We start from the raw sequence: 17,821 nt of genomic DNA, 5'->3' as shown, positions 1-17,821 counted from the left end.
CAGGGACATTCAGCTCTGTGTGCTTTTATTTGCTGAAAGTCACCAAAGGGCTCCTTGAAATAAGTATGCCATTAAAGATTCTCCCTTGTGTGATATGAAAGTCTAGCTAGATTGCTATAGCTTATAGATTGCTATTAGCCTGTAAGGAAGGGGCAAGTAAAATAGTGTTTTTTAAATGTCATTGTGAGCACCATTGTAATTCAGGATTCGAGTACCAGGATTGCAGAAACATTTGTCAGGTTATGTTGTCGTGTGGCAGTGATTTGCTGTTAGTAACTGCCTAAATATTTAAAGCTGCTGTTCTTTATAAGGGATTGTTGAATTTCAAAATATTCACGTAGTGTGGTATGCATGGCAGAACTGGAAGGAACAATTACTTCTGGGTCCAAGGAGATTCATTTTCAAATTGATACAGATTAGAACAAATGGAAACGGACAGGGGGCTGCAACTCCCTTTTGTGCCTTAGGAAAATCTTCAGGTGAACGAAGCTGTTAAATATTTCAGGAAAGTGGGAAATAAGCAGGACTTCCTTTACATTCTAATGGAACTGGTCAGGTCTGTGTTTTTAACGGAACTGGACTTGATCTGTATTTTTGAAATTGTGTCCTAGCTGGCTTAGCAAGCGCTGTTTTATTATCAGGAATTAGTGAGTTACCTTGTGATGCTTACCTGCTTCGAGGATGTTTTTAGTTCGTCTGCTTTGAAGGAAGTCAGTGAGGAACTTAGTGCTTTTAAGGCACTGCTATTTTGTGTCTGCTATTGCAGTTGTCAGAAACAGGTCCTGTGAAGAGGTCACAGCATTACAGCAGTATGCTATGCTGTGCTTTGCAGGACAAAGCTCTGAAGGGATGGTAAAGAAGGGAATTCTTGGTCCGTGAAAGGATGTGTGCTGCGCGTGCAAAGCGTACCGACAGCAGTGCGTGCTGCTGGTCACTGTGCCGAGGTCTGAGGTCACCTTCATGGAACCCCAGTGTGTTCCTCTCCCCAGAGTTATCAATAGGAAAATAGGTAGGGCTCGATTCTGATTTCCATTGCTGTCATCATGACAGAATAGTGCAACTTCTCCACTTCTTTCTATCCCTCAGTGAATCAATATTTTCTTCCACAACTACTGTTGTAGAAACAAACACCACAAAACTATTTCCCTGCTCTCCAGGCTACTCAGGGTATCCTGTAAATCTTAGACTACTTAGTTCATTGATTAATGGAAACAGGATCTTGACCTTAACTATTGCAGAACTTGTGCTGTAATATAATTCTGCAACTTGACACTTCAAGTAGGAACTTTGCTATTTTATGGTGTGTAGTTTAGAGTAATTGTCTCCTAAATGGATATGAATGTTATTCATTTATACTGTCTGTGTTTGACTGCCCCACTTAGATACTCCTTGGTTCTAGGTTAAATCAACATCCAGGTTTGATTTCATGTGGAACTGAGGGTTCAGGTAACTACCTATCTCTAGGCCAGCTCTCAGGACCTAATGCCAGTAGTGGTATCCTGCTTAGGGGGTTTAGGCCTTTAAAGGCAGCATCTGTCACTTTTTCCTTTCATTTTTTCACTTGACGTAAGACTTACTGGATTGTGTTATAAAAAGTAGAAAGTTGTTCTTTGTTTACAGCAGTCAGAATTCATTTCCCTTCAGTTGTAATGGCACTCTACAAGTGTATGCTCAGCACTGTGCCATTTCTGGACAGTGCTAGCCTTGAGTGTTGAGAAACCAAGCACAATGCTTTTAATACCTGTTTGGAATTTCCTAGATGTGTCATTCAAGGGAAGGAAATGTTCTCAAGCTGAGAGAGCTGAGAAAGAAAAAAACCAAATCAAATAATGCACTTTCCTTGCCACCTGCTTGTTCTCTCTGCTCTCATGAGTTATTGCCATCTGTCACCTGTTTCTAATGTTAAGCTAAGCTGCCTCCCATTCTTCCTACTAGCAGTCTAAATCTCCCTCAAGGTGAGAGTTTAAGTTTCTTGTTGTTTTACTGTTTGTTCATACCCACAGAAGCAGTATTTGCTCATGCATAGGAGTAGGTATCCTGTTACCTGCTTTGCACAGCCAGCGTGTGCTGCTTCATGAACATGAAGATGGGGGGAGAGTATTGTTTCAGCTGGTTCCACTTGCAGTGTAGCTATGTAAGTAGAATAGCCGATAGCAGTGTTAAGGATGGAGTAGTTAGAACAAGAACTTAATGAGCATATCCTCTGTGAGAGACTTCCTCCTTGCTAAAGCTGCTGAATTCTGACTCAGTCCTGCGGGCTCCGATTGTAGAATATCCCTTCAGCAAACTCTCCAGGCACAGCACACCGTCAAAGGGAAGCTTTCCAACTGTTGCTTACAAAACTGAGAAGAGAACCTGAAAAAAGACTGAAAGTGACAGGGTGAAATACAGAAATAGAAAATAAAGGCTAACAGGAAAAGAGTGAGTAACAATAGAGGGTGAGCAGTAAATCCGGCTTGCCTTTCTAGCTCAGGAAGGTGTCTTGAAATCTGTGTTTCGGGGCACCCACTGGGTGGTCATCAGAGCTCTTTTGAGTGTGTGAAATGAAATGGAAAACAATAGCTCAGCAGCAATTGCCTTTTTTCTTCTGATGAGGTGTTCCCTGAATTACCAGCATGACTCCTTCTTGATTTAGCAGTGAATACAGCCAGGCATTTCCTGAAACGACAGCACTACATGGCGCTATTAGAAATGCTAAGTGAAAGGTTCTGCTGTGAATAACCAAGGAAAGGAAATAGGATACAGGAGCACGTCCCACTGAACTGTCTCTGGAACAAAAGGGGGAATGAAATGTAGCACAGCTGCACGGGGGCTTACAGCCAGCATTAGAGTCCTCACCTCTGCATAAACGGATGATAGGAGGAAAAAGATCTGTTTGGAAGAGGAATTTATTTTTGGAATCCTTAGAAGCTGATGCCAGCATTGTGTGTGTTCACTACTTGCCCTTTTTTTCTCCTGTTATCTGCTGAGCTCTTTTACCTCCATCCTTCTCTATGTAGACTTCTCACCGGTAAATCTAAATATTGTTCACGTTCTTGGCCAAAGTCCCATTCTGATTAGCCTTAGTGCATGCATCTGCTGTCTCCAAATAACCATCAAGTGTTTCTTTTTCAGAGAAGATTTCTTCTAACCTTTCAAACACGGCGATGTGGCTCCAAGAGAACTGCACTGCCTTGCCAGAAATTACGTAAGAATTGCCACGCCTCCTCCTCCCCTGATTACAGCCCTTAGGAAAAAAATGGGATGACCTCTCACGTTTTGTTATTCAGCACATCTTTGTTGTCTTCTCTTTCATTTAATTTTGAACTGTTTTTGTTCCCTCCTCCTTTCGCCTCCTCCCTTCAGCAGCGGGGGTGTTAGAAAGAGTGCCTGTGATTGAAATGAAAAGGGGCATCCCAGAGGATATTAATGTTGCAGATCAGTTGCAGATTAGTAGTAATGAATTTTTTCAGTGATTAAGTTAGGTGAATAAGTAGGTGAGCAGCACCAAGTGTGTCAGTTGCAATCTACTTACAGCAACTTATGCTGTTTTTAATCCAATGTCCTATCATTTATTAATTACATCCTTTTGTTTTTAGGACTTGTATGTTGCTGAGATGCATCTTAGCCCTCCAGCTGTCCAGAACGCTGACAATGTCATATATATAGAATTATACATGCTGTTTTCTGGTCTGTTCGTTAAAAAATCTCCCAATTTTACCTTCTGTTTGAGGAATTTTTGGCTACTGAAACAGTCTGGTTTTAGTCCTACCTTTTAAGTTGAGCTCTAATTTTATCTGCCCTGGATATGTTCATTTGTTTCCCTTCTTATTTCTGTTAACTACTTATGTGTAGTTATGTGTTACATGTGCTGTCTGTCTTCCCAGTGACACCTCCAGGACAAGTTTCACTCAGTTTAGTACTTACATGTGTGCTAGTATCTTACCCACCTTTGCTCATGGAAGCACTTTCAATATCTTTCCTTTTTCTCTGAATTGAGACTCTTCTGTTTGATGCAAACTCATTTGCAAGATCGACAGATGACGTTTGGCAGCTTAAATCCTCTGCATCCTGCCTGCTCGTGCGGCTCTATGGTGCAGCAACACAGTGGTTATGCAGAGAAAACCACTGGTTGTTTTTCTCAGCCAGCTCAGTCTGCTCCTCACCGTGAGTCCAGGGCCCAGGAGAGGGCTCAGCCACTTGGCTGTTGGCAGTGACAATCTCACTGCAGCTCCCACTCCAACCTGCTGAAGCTGTTAGAGAGCCCTGTGCTCCATGGGTTTGATGTCTGGTTGTTCTCACCTTACTGCTCGCCCTTTTCTGAGATGTTCTGCTCTGGCTCTCTTTGGAGACTTCTCTGCAGCTTTGTCCCTCTCGGTGTTTTTTAGGTATTTCCAGGGTTGTTGAAGTGCCTGGAACATACGTGTGTCTGATGTGCCAATCCCTACCTCTTTGTTGTTGGAAGGACAAAATGTAATATCAGAGAGTCCCTACAGACCTGGCCAGGTCTAAGTAATTTTGGTTCAGAAGGATTGCTGTTTGTCCTCTTCCTTTGTACTGCCAAGTCCTGTGTGGCAACAGCTACTAGAACTGAAGTTCTCATTTCCATTTTGTAGCATTGCTCAGACTTGAGCAAGTATTCTGGGGAAAAAAAATGTTCTATCTCCTGCCATCCTGCCTTTGCTGCAGACTTGTTTTCTGAGCACCGGTGGAACTCAGTGCTAGCACTGTGAAGAACCAAAGGGCAACTTCTGCAGGGCTGTGGATTCTGCAGACGATAATCAAACGAAATCACTCATCTTGTGAGAGGAGCAGGAGACAAAGATATTGTTCCCACCACTAATCACAGCCTTTAGGTCAGAGCAGCTGTTCTAACAAGGCCTTTGCTGTCTCATTTCTTGCCGTACCACCCGATGGGACTGACACTTTCCCTAAAGGGGTGCTTGATCCGTGTTGGGTAGCAGGCTGAGATTGTCCTGGTGGAGAAACCATTTCCATATCTCTGAAATGCTACTCTTACTTGAACTGTTTAAGTTCTTCTTCCATATTGTATGTATATGGGTATGGATATAAGGGAATTGAGAACAGATACAGCGTTTTAAAACCTTCAGTTTCACATGTCAACATGGTTAAATGTCAACAGTGAAACAAAAATAAAGTAGATGTAAACCATTTCAGAAACAAACAGTGAAATGTATTATGTTGCCTGGATCTTGGCAGTCATTTCTAGTGAAATAATAGGAGGAAATGATAGAGGAAAAAAACGGTGAAATCATACAGCAGTCATTGGGTATTCATGTGAGTCTTCTGTGTTGAGATAATACTTTGGTTTATTTGTGTTATAGAATGAAAGATTGCTGTTATAATTGGAAACTGTAGAAGGTTTTGTAGCTCAGGCTAAAGGTTATCCAGGCTGCTGCAACAGATATCCTAATTCTAACAAAAGATATGCAGTACAGACAGAACATTGCAACTGGAAGGTAATCTAAAAATATACAAAGAACAAGAATTCTGCCGTGCTAGGCACTTGTTAGAGCTGATAAGAATTGTGATTGTTGTTTTTCTGCTTGTTCCTTCAAACATGTGAAGCAGTACTGAAACCGAATCGTGCTGCTTTGAGATTTCACGTGCTCTTGTCCTAGAGGGGATATTTTTCTCTCCAGAGTGAACTCTTGTGCCCAGGTAGCAGTGTGGAACCGATTCTAGTTGGAGTCTTTGAGAGTGAGAACAAAGTTCACAGGTGCCTACGTATAGTTTGATTAATTGCTGGAGTATCTGGAATGTGACAGAGACCAATGACACTCAGACCGCCGTCAGCTTACCTGGTTGGCTAAAACTTCAGGAACGAAGCTGCTTTTGGTGATGCTCGGTGCCAGGATAAGAGGAAACAGCTGCAAACTGAAACGCAGGGAGTTCCATCTGAGTATGAGGGAAATCTTCTTACTGTGAGAGTGACAGAGCACTGGCACAGGTTGCCAGAGAGGCTGTGGAGTCTCCTTCTCTGGAGATATGCAAAACTCGCCAAGTTGTGATCCTGTGTGATCAGAATCACTTTTGAGAGTTATCTGTTGTTTAAAATAGCTGGATTTCACAGGCAAACATTTACTTTTGTCCTCCACTGTAAATAAACACGCAGTGGACTGACTCATGAGCTCTGTTTGTGTATACCAGAGCACCACCCTGCACCACGCAGGCAGCCTGGCTGGTACAGAGCCCACCAGAAGAGATCCTCCCTGGACTTGGTGCCATAGGGAACAGATCCACCTCTACTGCTATCTTTAATAGCTCCAAGGCACTTTAAGCCTGTCTACACCATACATATTTTGTCCTACAGAGACAGCGAGTGCTGTGAATGCACCTCAGCTGGGCTTTGGGAATGCAATATCGTGTCAGCTGTGGACCTCTGGTCAATGAATGGCCTTTGCCATTTAAGCTGCTCTGAGGAGGATAGGAGAACGAGGTGCAGATCTTTGTATTTAATTACTTTCTGCCTGGTTTTCTAGCTGGTTGCAGACTTTTTGTGCTGTTCTGCCCTGATGTTGGAGGTCTTCTCTTGATTTACTTTCCTATGGTAATGTTATGAAATCGCAGTTTCATGCTGACAACTCTGTTGGTCGTGGAATAAAGTGCATTTCTGCCAGTTTCAAAGCCATACCTCAGGACAATGTCAGAGTGCCTGAGGTGCAGCTGGAGTCAAATGTGATGAGAAGATCGGTGCAAGCCTTGGGCAGGTGCTTTAGGTGTAACACACGTGCTTCCCTGGGAAGCTGTGCTGCTTGTCTCCTTTGTGTGCCACGGTTTGAGTGGAAGCTACACGGTTTGCTCTGGAAGGAGGGGGAAGCCTGAAGTTGTAAACAAAATCCGAAAATGCCACAGACAAAAGACACTGTTAAAGTGATTCATGGCAGAATGTCTCAGTTTGCATTTAAGAAAAAGAAAAGGTGAAGCAAGGCTTGTGTAACCAAGCAACTGCAAAGCCTTTGCTGTTGCCATGGGAGGTTTTATCAATGACACGGTGGTTGAAACTGTCCTTTTCTTGAAACTGAAGTCTGTGGTGGGAAGAAGAAGGGGATTTCTAGGCAGACTGCTCCTTCCTGCAAAGAATCAACAAGAAGCAGACTGGAGCACTCACACACAAATACACACAAAGGTCTGATCACGATAAGAACAATAGAACGTTGTTACTTCCAAAATAGAGCTATGAGACCTGCTTAAGGCTCTCCTTTGGGAACAGTTTTTCTTCCACACTTAGTGTACAGGTAAAACAAATACAACATTTGACTTGAAGACAGGATTCAGCTGCTGTCTTCTGATTGATCTAATGCAGCAGAAATATTTGCTGTATGTTACCAGGTTTGCCAGGTGGACTTGCAAAATCAAATCCTCAAGCATGTGCTCATTTATTTTATTTTTAGTACACAAAGCAACAATAAAAAGGATGCGCTGTGTGGGTATGTTGTGATGATGAATATTGCATCAATGTATTGCTGAATGTGTGCAAAGATGTGACAGTTGCAGCGTATGGCTTCTGTTAGGCAGGAATCTTATCTAGCATTGCAGATGTATGGATTGGTCCCAGTTTGAAGAAAGTTGGCTTAAGAGATTTATTTGCATTTGTGGTTTGGAAGATGGCCAAGGAATAAGAGTAAATACCTCATACAGTATTTGACTGAGGAATAGATTTACAAATGCAAATCTGGAGTTATGGTGGTTTCTCACTCAAGAGTAAAATGTTTCATTCCTGTTCCAAAGAGCAGATGCCCAACAAACATCTCTGTGCAGGAAAAGGAAACGTTTCCTTAAACATCCTGCAGCAAACTTGACTGATGGAGCTTCCTTTTCCTTGTGCCTGGTGCATTTCCCCTGTTTGCACAGACAGGATCTAACCAGATTTGCAGGCTCTGAAGTGAGGCTACTTTCAAATTCATAACTGTGGAACGTTCCATTTAGCAGGACAAAGGCCAGGCCAGCAGCCACCCTTCTTCCAGCCCAGCGTGTGCATAGCAGGAGGAGGGTGGTGAGGAGCTTTGTTAATCTCAACCAAGCTGGCCAGAATGCTGCTGAACAAAGTCTTTGAAGATACTTTTTCTTCATTCTTAAAGCAACAGTTGGTTCAAGAGAGCATAAAAATCTTGCCAAAAGTGTCTGTAAAATATTGAAAGACCTCCCTGGCAGTCATGTAACTTCAGCAAATTCCCCCACTGGTAATTAGCCTCTGCAGTTTCCTTTAATGGGCGTTTTTTCACAGGTTCTGTTCTGATGCAACTGTGAAAATGCTTTTTCCCCAGCTTGAATGCACTTCTTGACAAAAATGGTTGGTGGAAAGGATTTAGGGTATCAGGTCAGGCTGGGCCCGATCCAAGCAGCATGGGCTTTTTTCCCGCTTTCTATTTTTAACCTGTAGGAATTGAAAGCTTAAAGGGCTTCGTGCTTAGAGCTGCTCTCCAAGTCCCTGGGACTCGGTCCACTTCCTCATGTGCTCACAGCACGGGGCGAGCGCTGCCACCTGCTCCTGTGCCTGAGCTCCGGCGGGGGGCTGAGGTGCTGGTGCAGCACAGGGCAGCTCCCAGCGCCGAGCCAGCTCTGCCCCCCGCAGCCCAGGGGAAGGAGCTCTGTGGACGCCTCCCCGTTACTGAGCCCCGACCACCCCTGCCTTTCATGACCAGCGACTCCTCTGGGGGGTTGGTTTAGATGTTTTTATTTTTATGTGACATTATAAATACAAAATAAAAACGAGTGCTGTAGGTATTTATTTCCACTGGGATGAGGTTCAGGCCTGCTCCTGAGTGCTTTCACTTCCTAAGCTTCAGGACCAGATCTTTGCTGTCAGAAAACAAACAGTGCAAAAGGAACCAATTTGCACCCTGAAGCAGTCGTGTCAGTAGCAACGTTCACTGAGGTGGTTGTTCATTTTTTTCTTGTGAAGTGATGCAATACATAAGTATAAAGTGTACTGAAGGGTGAGATAAAATACAGGTATTCTTTTGAATAGATGTGGTTGGACACTACCCTGTGACCTCTGTGAATTCTGACACATCAGCAGCGAGTTACGTTCTGGGCAAGACAAAGGGCTTGTTTCCTAGAACATAGTTAGCACTGGCTTCTTCCATGAGGTCGGATTGTGGAGTTGGTTCAGATGTGGTTGTCAGTGGGCCCAGCCCTGCCGTGTCATGAAGCTATCGGGAATTTTGGCTTGCTAAAAAAGGCTCCAAGTGAAGATGTGTGCTTTTGTCCCCCCGCCCCCGGCACGCCGTTCTGCCTGGCTGGTAGATAGCAGTGCTGTCACTACGTGCCCAAATCCAGCAGCACTTCTGAAGGCTTGCAAGTAAAGCCCCATGCAAGCCTACCTGCCAGGGTGTGGCTTATTGTGATTCTTCTATCTGAGACAAATCCCATTATTTTAGCAGATCATTTTAAGTGAAGTCTGCAGGATTTGAGCTAATATCCATTGACTCTTCTTAGCCGACAGCACAGAGCTGAGGGTGGTGTAACATGGCGGTGAGTAGGGGCTGGGTCACAGGAACAATAGGGCAGTAGCACTTAAAATACAATAAAATAACTGAAACAAATAAAGGCACCAAACCGTTACAGCCAACTTTGGTAGGTTTCTTGCAGAATATATGCACTTAAATACATTGACAGTTTACAAAAGTTATACTGATTTTAAAAGTTGCACTGATGAAATATGGAATATTTCATTCTTGTACCAAAACTACATATCCCATCATAACAACAACATCTTAGGTTTTGTTTAGTTGAAAACTGTGTAAGAACTGCACCTCTGTAGAGCAAAGCTGATCCCAGACATGTCGCGCTGCTTTCTGCTGTCTGAGTGGTTCAGACCCCGCAGTGTGTAAAAACAAAAGCAGTTATCTTTATAAGGGTAAATTTTGTGCTCAGCATTCAACATCAATGTTTGGGGGGGTTTAGTCTCTCTTTCAGATCCATGTATGGACTGATACTGCTGGGGTTTTAAGTTTGCTAAGCAGAGCAAGAACAGTCAATGTAAATCTGTCACAGCCCCCAGGAAGGGTCAGCCTGCAGTTCTGAGCATCATCAGGAACTGTAAGCGTCCGTGCGGAGCTGTGGTGCTGCGGGGAGCCAGGGCTCAGCGCTGCGCTCTGAGGACTCACAGCACAATTCCTCTCCCACTGTTGGCAGAGCTCCTCGTGGCAGTACGGTGCTGCACAGCCTGCAGCGGTGTTCTGTCTTGACCTGATGCTACGAGGAAGGTGTTTTGCCTTCTGACAATTTGTGTGAGAGCATCGCATCACCCCTCTGACACTTTTGTTGGTTTGGGGTTTTTTTGTGTGTGTTTCTAGAGGGAAAGGTATGTGTTAATATCCCAGGCTGTGGTGAGGTTTAACAGCTCAGAAAGTGAGTTACATTGCCCAGAGCATCTTCCTCCCAGTCTGCAGCACTACCAGGAGGAGCTGTGAGGGCCATAGGAGCCATAACCTCCCACCTCCCCAGCACTGCATGGTCTCAGTCAAGATCCTTGGAGAAAGTCCTCTAGCATTTAATCTATTTGCCCGATCAATTAAATTAAGGCAAGTGCATGTTACCAAAGTTGCAGTGGGGAGCCGATCATGTGTATGTCCAGCTGAGCACACGTGATTCAGGATTGGCAGCGAGCAGTGCTCAGCAAGAAGGCCACGAAGCCTCTCACAACCTAAGCATCAGGAGGGAGGGAAGGGTTTATGTTTCCAGTCCCCTGTGGTACAGATGAGAAGAGGGGCGCCCTGCTGGAGCCGGGGCACAAAGATCTCCCAGGTCTCTGCATTTGGTCCTGCAGTAACTGGTGACGTGTAATGAGTTCGTATTCAAGTACAAGAAGAACAGAAGCTGACGAAGAAGTGATGGAGAACCTGCAATAATGGCAGCTATCTGAAATCACTTTCAGAAGTCTCAAAGGCGCAGCACAGCCCGCTTCTTTGAGGGCCCAAAACAATGGAACAAAATGACGTGCCTTTCTCCAGCCGATTACTTGCCTGCATGATTAAGGACCAAGGTTAGAGTCGTCTTTCAGATAGGAACCCGAGTTTAGTTGCCCACAAAGAACGAAAGGAAAACCTTAACCAGTTAAAGCCACGGCAGAAGTCAGTCAGCTGCAGGTTTTCGGGAGATAGAACGAAGAAGGGAAGCGTCTCCTCCGCGACGGGACACGCGCGACGGCCCGGCAGCGCGCAGAGAGGCACCAGCGGCTCCGCACCACTCCCGGCTCCGCTCCAGCAGCACGGCTGTGCCGCCGGGCCGGGCAGCGCCGGCCGGGCCGGGAGCAGAACCAGACGCGGCGCTCCGACGGGAAGCAGGGCCGGCAGGACGCCGCTCTGCCCGGGGCTGCCGCCGCCGTGCTGCCGTGGCCGGGCGGGCTCCGGGATGGGCAGCACCGCGGCGCCCGTCGGCCGAGCTCACCGCAGTCGCTCCCGGCCGGCGCCGTCTGTCCGCGTGCCCGCACGGCCGGGCGGAGCGGGCGGCCCCGCTCAGACGTAGTTCTTCTTGTCGTACTCGCCGTTGGAAGTGGGCCTCCGCGGCGCCGAGTACTTGACGGGGAAGGAGGTCTCGTCGCGCTGCGAGCAGGAGCAGCAGCAGATGAGGCAGCCCCCGAACAGCAGCAGGGCCGTGGCCGCCCAGCCGATGTACAGCGCGGCCCCCATCTCCCGCTTCTGGGACGGCGGCACGGAGGGGTCGTAGAAGTCGCTGATGACGATGTTGGCGAACCAGCAGAGCGGGACGAGGACCAGGACCCCGCAGACGATGTAGATGGTCCCTCCGGCGATCACGATGCGGGACTTCATCTTGCCGGGCCGGATGCAGTTTGTGCACTGCGCACCCACCACGGTTACCATGAGCGCCACCAGCCCCAGCAGCGCCACGATGACCGTGAGCGCCCGGCCCGCCTGCACCTCGGGCCGCAGCGCCAGGATGGAATCGTACACCTTGCACTGCATCTGCCCCGTGCTCTGCACCACGCAGTTCATCCACAGCCCTTCCCAGATGGTCTGCGCCACCACGATGTTCACGTCGATGAAGGCTGACACCTGCCACATGGGCAGCCCACAGGCCAGGATCACCCCCACCCAGCCCAGGATGCCCAGTCCGAGCCCCAGAATCTCCACCGCCGCCGAAGTCATGCCGCCGCTGCCGCTGCTCTTCGGAAGCCCGCGGGGAAAGGACGGCGGCTCCGCACCTCCGGCCCCGGGCGCCACCGCCGAGCCGTTCCGAGCGCCGGCGCCCCCGGGCAGCGCTATATGAGCAGCCGCGGGAGCCCTCCCACCGCCCGCCCCGCTCGCGGCCCGGCCCTTCCCGCGGAGGGGGGCTCTGCCCGGCCATTGGCGGACGCGGTTCCCCCGGGCTGGCAAACGGCTCTGGTTAAGTGCTGCTGTTACGGCTGCAGGAGAAAAAGGTCCCAGCTGCTGCCTCGCTGCGCTCACAGGGAGCTGCAGTTTGGCAGCGTTCCGCTAGGCACCCCGAGGGGAGCTAGGTTTGGTGTAAGCATGGACTGCTTTTGTTTCTCTTAGAGAAGTTAAAATGTTGTAAACAAAATTGGAAGTTATGTTCGCTGGGTGTTTAGAACTGATCTGGGTAGATTTGGTTTCATTTAGCCCAAAGCATCTTGCCAGGACACAGGAGGTCACGGAGATGAAAACAAGGTATTCCTGCCCCTCCGTAATTGGTTTTCTCTGTTGTGCAGTAATTTATGGCATGTATTATGACATGCAGACGGTTGTGATGACAACGAACAAGTCTGAATGGAGAAGACCATGTGTGAAGCAGAAGAACAAGAAATGGTAGGGCAGAAGCTGAAGGGATCGCATGCATCAACAACTGAGGACATGAGCAATGAGTTGGTGCTGAGCAATGCCCTGCCTGCATCCTTCTGCAGAGTGCCCACGTGCTGGCAACAGGAGGGTGGCGGTAAGGGCACAGCCTGTGGGATGTGGCCTTTCAACTCACTGTTATCTCAACAGGAAGGTGAAATTTAGCCACAAGACACCCAAAAGAATGAATCAAAACATTGTCAGCTTCGTGGAGCGTCACGATGTGGACATGGCAATACGTGACAGCAGCAGCCTGTCATCGATTGACTCTGAGTGAGGAGCTGCAAACACTTCTAGCATGGAAAATGTCTCCCTAACAGAGGCTGCCTGGTAAATGGAGCGCAGAGGAGTTTTCCCCTCTTCCAGCTGCATGTGAAATACGTACGGCTTACTTCAATTATGTAAAACTGCCGCTCCAGTGTGCAAGTCCAGCAGGGATGTGTGACCGGGGCTGTGCATCCGTCAGGCTGAGGCTGCTTGCTGTAAGTCAGCAAGGGCCCTGATGTCAGGGACAGGGGACTGTGCAAAAGAACCGACCAGAGAGACAGAGATATCTGAGGTGAACAGGAGGAAACCCGAAATGCAAGCTGAAACGGAGTAACGTCTGTATTTACAATGATAATAATGGTTGTATAGAAACCTCAGAAGAACAATTAAAAAGGGGGGAAGAAAAGCCAGTTATCTTAGCCTGTAAGCACAGGGAAGCCCCACCCTTGCCACTTGCCCAAGAGCACAGAACTGTGGTTTCCTCTGATACGTGGCCTACGTGTGCTGCCCAGGCGGGAGGCACTTGTGGGGCTGTGCAGCTGCTGGGGCTGCGTGCTGGGCAGCATTGCACGGCTTGTTTCACCCCTGCAGCCCTCAGCCCACCTTCCGTGCTACCTGTTACCGAGCAACCGATTCCTCCAAGTCAGTTAATCCAAGACATTTATTACTCTGGGGCAACGCATGCTTAGCAATCACAGAGTAAACCAACATTTCTGCTTAAAGGAATTTCCATTCTTGGCACTTCTGCTTCTTGTGTGTGTTCCCTTTTCTTACCCAGGTACTGCCTTCTATCCTGTCCACACCATTTTTAGTTATTCCTTGGTGCTGAAAACGAGAACTCATTGCACAGGCTCCCGGCGCTCGCTGTTCTGGTTACACCTGCAGGTGACTTTGTGGGCACAGCTGTGGGGGGCTCAGGACCCCCTCAGCATCAGCACGCTGTGGCTTCTGATGGTGTTAATGTCACAGCATTGGGAATGAATTGAAGCTCCCAAAGTGAAAAGTTTCTGATTTCTTAAAAGTGAACACAAATCAGCACGGTGTTTTGCTTGGGATATTAAGTAAATAAATAATTACTTGTAACTGAAATCTGTGTTAGTAAACTCTATATTCACTTCCATTCAAAGACATGATGTTCTTGAAGCAAAGTAAGTTGTTAACAGATTACCATTTATGTTATTACATCCATTGCTGTTTCAACTATGTATTTCTTACATCACACTGGGGGGATGCAGAGGGGGCTTTGCAGCCTGTGAAAATGGGCGGAAGTGGTATTCAAACCGAGAACAATTGCACAGAAACTATACTATAGCAAGAGGGGCTTTGGGATTAGAAGCAATTGTGTGTTCATGCTTTTCCTGACATGATCAGGACAAACACCAGGCACAGAGTAACTGGGAGGGCTGTTAAGGGAGGTGCAGGCTCCAGCACTGCTTGTCCTGAGGTAAGAACTGTGGCCCACGGCACAGAAGAACTGCTGTGCCCGGCCCTCCTGTCTGGCCAGGGCTTTGCTCAGCTCCAAAGCATTCTGCTGGCAGTGTTCAGGCAGATTTGCCTTTTGGGACCTGACATGTAGACTGCTGCTGCTCCTTCTCACTCCTAAAATGTAAAGCATCAGGAAGACAAGAAAATTTCATCTGGTGTCAAGCTGATGCCTGAATGTAGTATTGTTTGTGTGAATATGGCAGGCAATGAGTCAAAAGATGAATTCAAAGCTCACTGGTCTCAAGATGGCTTACCACAGCTTTTGGACCAGACAGAAGCAAAAGTGAAGAATCAGGAGCCCTGCTACAGATAAATAAGTTAATTAAGTTGTTCTTTATTAGTCAAGATTGCTCCTTTCTGAATTATCCTTTGCAATGAGACTGTTTCTGCCAGGAGAAGTGATTCAGTTGGAGCTTGTGTTCACGTTCTGTATTTTGCAGAGAAGTGGGCCTCCATGAAGCCGCTGCGCAGCACCACTGTCAGCACGTCTTCAGGCCGGAGTGACACATCAGAAAGTTGGTATGTAAGAATGAATCCTTGTCAAATGATGGGCTGATTACAGAATGGAAGTGCACAATTTCCCCATCAGGTTTATCTCTGCTTCCTTTATTTTGGAAAGAAGATGGAATTGCCACTCCCTTTGTTAGTTGATATTTTGAGCGAAGAGGAACAGTGATCTAAGCACAGCACCAGCATTTTGCAATAGGGACCATAAATGCAGTATGACCGACACTAACAAAGTAGCATTCCACAACTTTTTTTAGTACAAGTGCTGCTGCTGCCCTTTGGGATGGAGAAATGGATGCCCATGCTACTCTTCACCCTCAGCGCTAATGTGAGACAATTCATATGGAAGAAGGGAAGGAAACAAATATATGTGCTTGCAAAGATGGATAAAAGAGGTTACAGATCTGCTTCCAACCTTCATATTCTTGCTGCTGTATTTTGTTTCCTAAACAAAGTCACCCTGGTCCCATACTAGTCCTTGTACCATGTCCTGCCTGGGCGTTCCCTTATGGATTACCCACTGGCACTGTCAGGGAGCCAGGAGCAGGGAATTCTGGCTGGCCCACACACTGCATCAGGAGTCAAGCAGTGTCATGAGCCCTTCCTTGGCATAATGAGGAAATTAATTGTGCAAAACCGTCATTAGAGCGGAGTTCCTGCTTGAATTTCCCTCCACACAAACCTCCGGATTGGTATCTCGAAGTTCCCCTTGGTCTGAACTGGTCTCCATGTGTTAGTAAAGCAGCTCCCACTTCCTGCCTTGCCCTGCAGAGCTGCTGGGTGCCTTGTGTTCTGAGTTTGACTTTCCCGAGAATGCTGTGGTGCCTCTGCACAGCCACGGCTCTGGGGCTCCAGGGTGGTTAATGCAATGGATGATGCAGACCACTTTCTCAGTCTGGCAGATCAGTATCTAACATCAAGAGAACTGCAGTACATATACGCCTGAGCCTTGTCAGCTCCAGTACTTCTCATTTACGCTGTGGATGGCTCTTGGGAATCGATGAAAGCTGGGGCAGGCAGGGGGAAAAGAACTATAGGAAATATACATTGTTTCACAGTCAAGAATCCATTCTATGCCATGTTTCCTATCCGGAGAACTGTAGTTTAATTTTGTCCTCTCCCAAAGTTAGCCTCCTTCCATGGATTGTGGTGAACCAGGACTCTGGTAAACCAATCTGTTCCCCGTGTAATTGTTGGGAAATCACATCAGATGTCATTTGGTTAAGAACAGCGTCAGCAAGGACAAATGTCATTGTCTTAAATATACAGTGCAGATGTCGAAAGTAATTAATAACAACGTGACCTTGGAGATAAGTGAAAACTCTTCAGGTTCAGTGATGGGAAACGTACTACATTTCACAAGTGTCCCAGGAAACCTGAGTTCCAGAGAACATGAGAGAGGCTTGGGGCACCTCCTCTGACCATAGGAGATTAATGCTAGCAGTGCAGCTGTGTTCAAAGTACTTTTTTCCTGCTGACCCCTTGGAAGAGGACATCACGCACAGCGTGCGACGCAGGGTGTTGGTATTTATTCCTGAAAGGGTTGGTCCTGCAGCTCCAACCTGTGACTTTGCAACACACGGTTAGCCTGGGTCTTAAACACAGGCCTAAATCCGATGGAAATGAAAAGGATCTCGCATTGTTTTAGGCTTAAATCCCAAATGTTCAACTACGTGAGGAACAGACAGAACCGACAGAAAACAGAGCTAAAAGGGATCTTGTAACTGGAAAGAAACCGCTTCATTTCATCCAAGCAGTCCAGCCTGTTTTGTTTAATGGAAATTATACCCAGGAACATGGGGTTGCTTTATGTATCAAAACTCAATCTAGTCTTCAGGTCTTCAGTTATGTGGTCATAGTTGTTTTATTGTAATCAGTGTCAAACCATTTTCTCTGTTAATTAACAGAAGATGCCATAAAGTTTTGGGATTATTCCTTTCTTCCTTTTTTCTTCCTTTTTTTTCCCTGAATGTGTGAGGTTTTTTAGCGTCCTAAGACAACGCTCCACACAAAATCAAGATCTGAATTCAAGGAAGGACTCTATGCTTTTGATAACATAAACTTAAATGTAGCAGGAAATTTTATGAAAGACACTTGAACTTCCAAGAACTAAAACAAAATTCATTCAGAAACTATCGGAATAAGAGATTGGCTCACCTTCAGACTGCCATTGACTGCATTAGCATTTCTATTTAGTCATTTGGGAGGAATAGGAGTCTTCAGTACGATTGTATCTTCTATCTCTTCTAATACCAGCGAGAGAAATAAGGATGCAAAACGTGTTTTGTGGCCGTGCATTCTGTGGGTTACATGCACCAAATAGTTCTGCCGCTCAGTGTTTCTGCAGTTTCATAACAAGAATCACAACGTCTTTCAAAAGTAGCAAAAGTACCTTCTCATAAAGGGAGCAATTGCACTGCAGAACTCACTGTCACAGGATGCTCTTCATGCCAGAAGTTGAGATGGGTTCAAAAAGAAACAAAAAACATTCATGGAAGAGAAAACTCTCAAGATAAAAGTTCTGGTTCAGGAAGTCGCCGATTGCCGGAAGCCGGGAGGATACACAGCCGCAGAGCTACTGTTATCTTTTCCCAAGCATCTGCTCCGGGGCACGGCTGCCGCTGATCTTTGCTTGCACCGAAGTGTCGCTCATGGTGCGCTCTGGCACGGCCGGGCAGTTCTGGGAGGACGGCGACTTCCCCGAGCCCTTTGTGTGTGAGTCGGTCAGCGTCTGCTTCACCCACGACACGGAGAAATGATTC

General features: G+C 46.8%; 1 protein-coding gene across 1 annotated transcript; it reads right to left on the bottom strand.

Annotated features, from left to right (window-relative positions):
• Positions 1–8,647: 8,647 nt before the first annotated feature.
• CLDN5 (claudin 5) lies at positions 8,648–12,201 on the bottom strand. The gene has a single exon (XM_048964573.1). It carries the CDS (start codon positions 12,111–12,113, stop codon positions 11,463–11,465), a length of 651 nt encoding a protein of 216 aa, XP_048820530.1. The 5' UTR covers positions 12,114–12,201; the 3' UTR covers positions 8,648–11,462.
• Positions 12,202–17,821: the final 5,620 nt, after the last annotated feature.

Source organism: Lagopus muta, chromosome 17, assembly GCF_023343835.1.
Source record: "Lagopus muta isolate bLagMut1 chromosome 17, bLagMut1 primary, whole genome shotgun sequence".
NCBI classification, from domain to species: domain Eukaryota; kingdom Metazoa; phylum Chordata; class Aves; order Galliformes; family Phasianidae; genus Lagopus; species Lagopus muta.
The sequence above is the reverse complement of the archived record's forward strand: the minus strand, read 5'-3'. Positions and strand labels throughout refer to the sequence as shown.

Excerpts from the sequence above, each read along its gene's own strand:
- CLDN5 (XM_048964573.1), bottom strand. The coding sequence starts at position 12,113 with ATGACTTCGGCGGCGGTGGAGATTCTGGGGCTCGGACTGGGCATCCTG.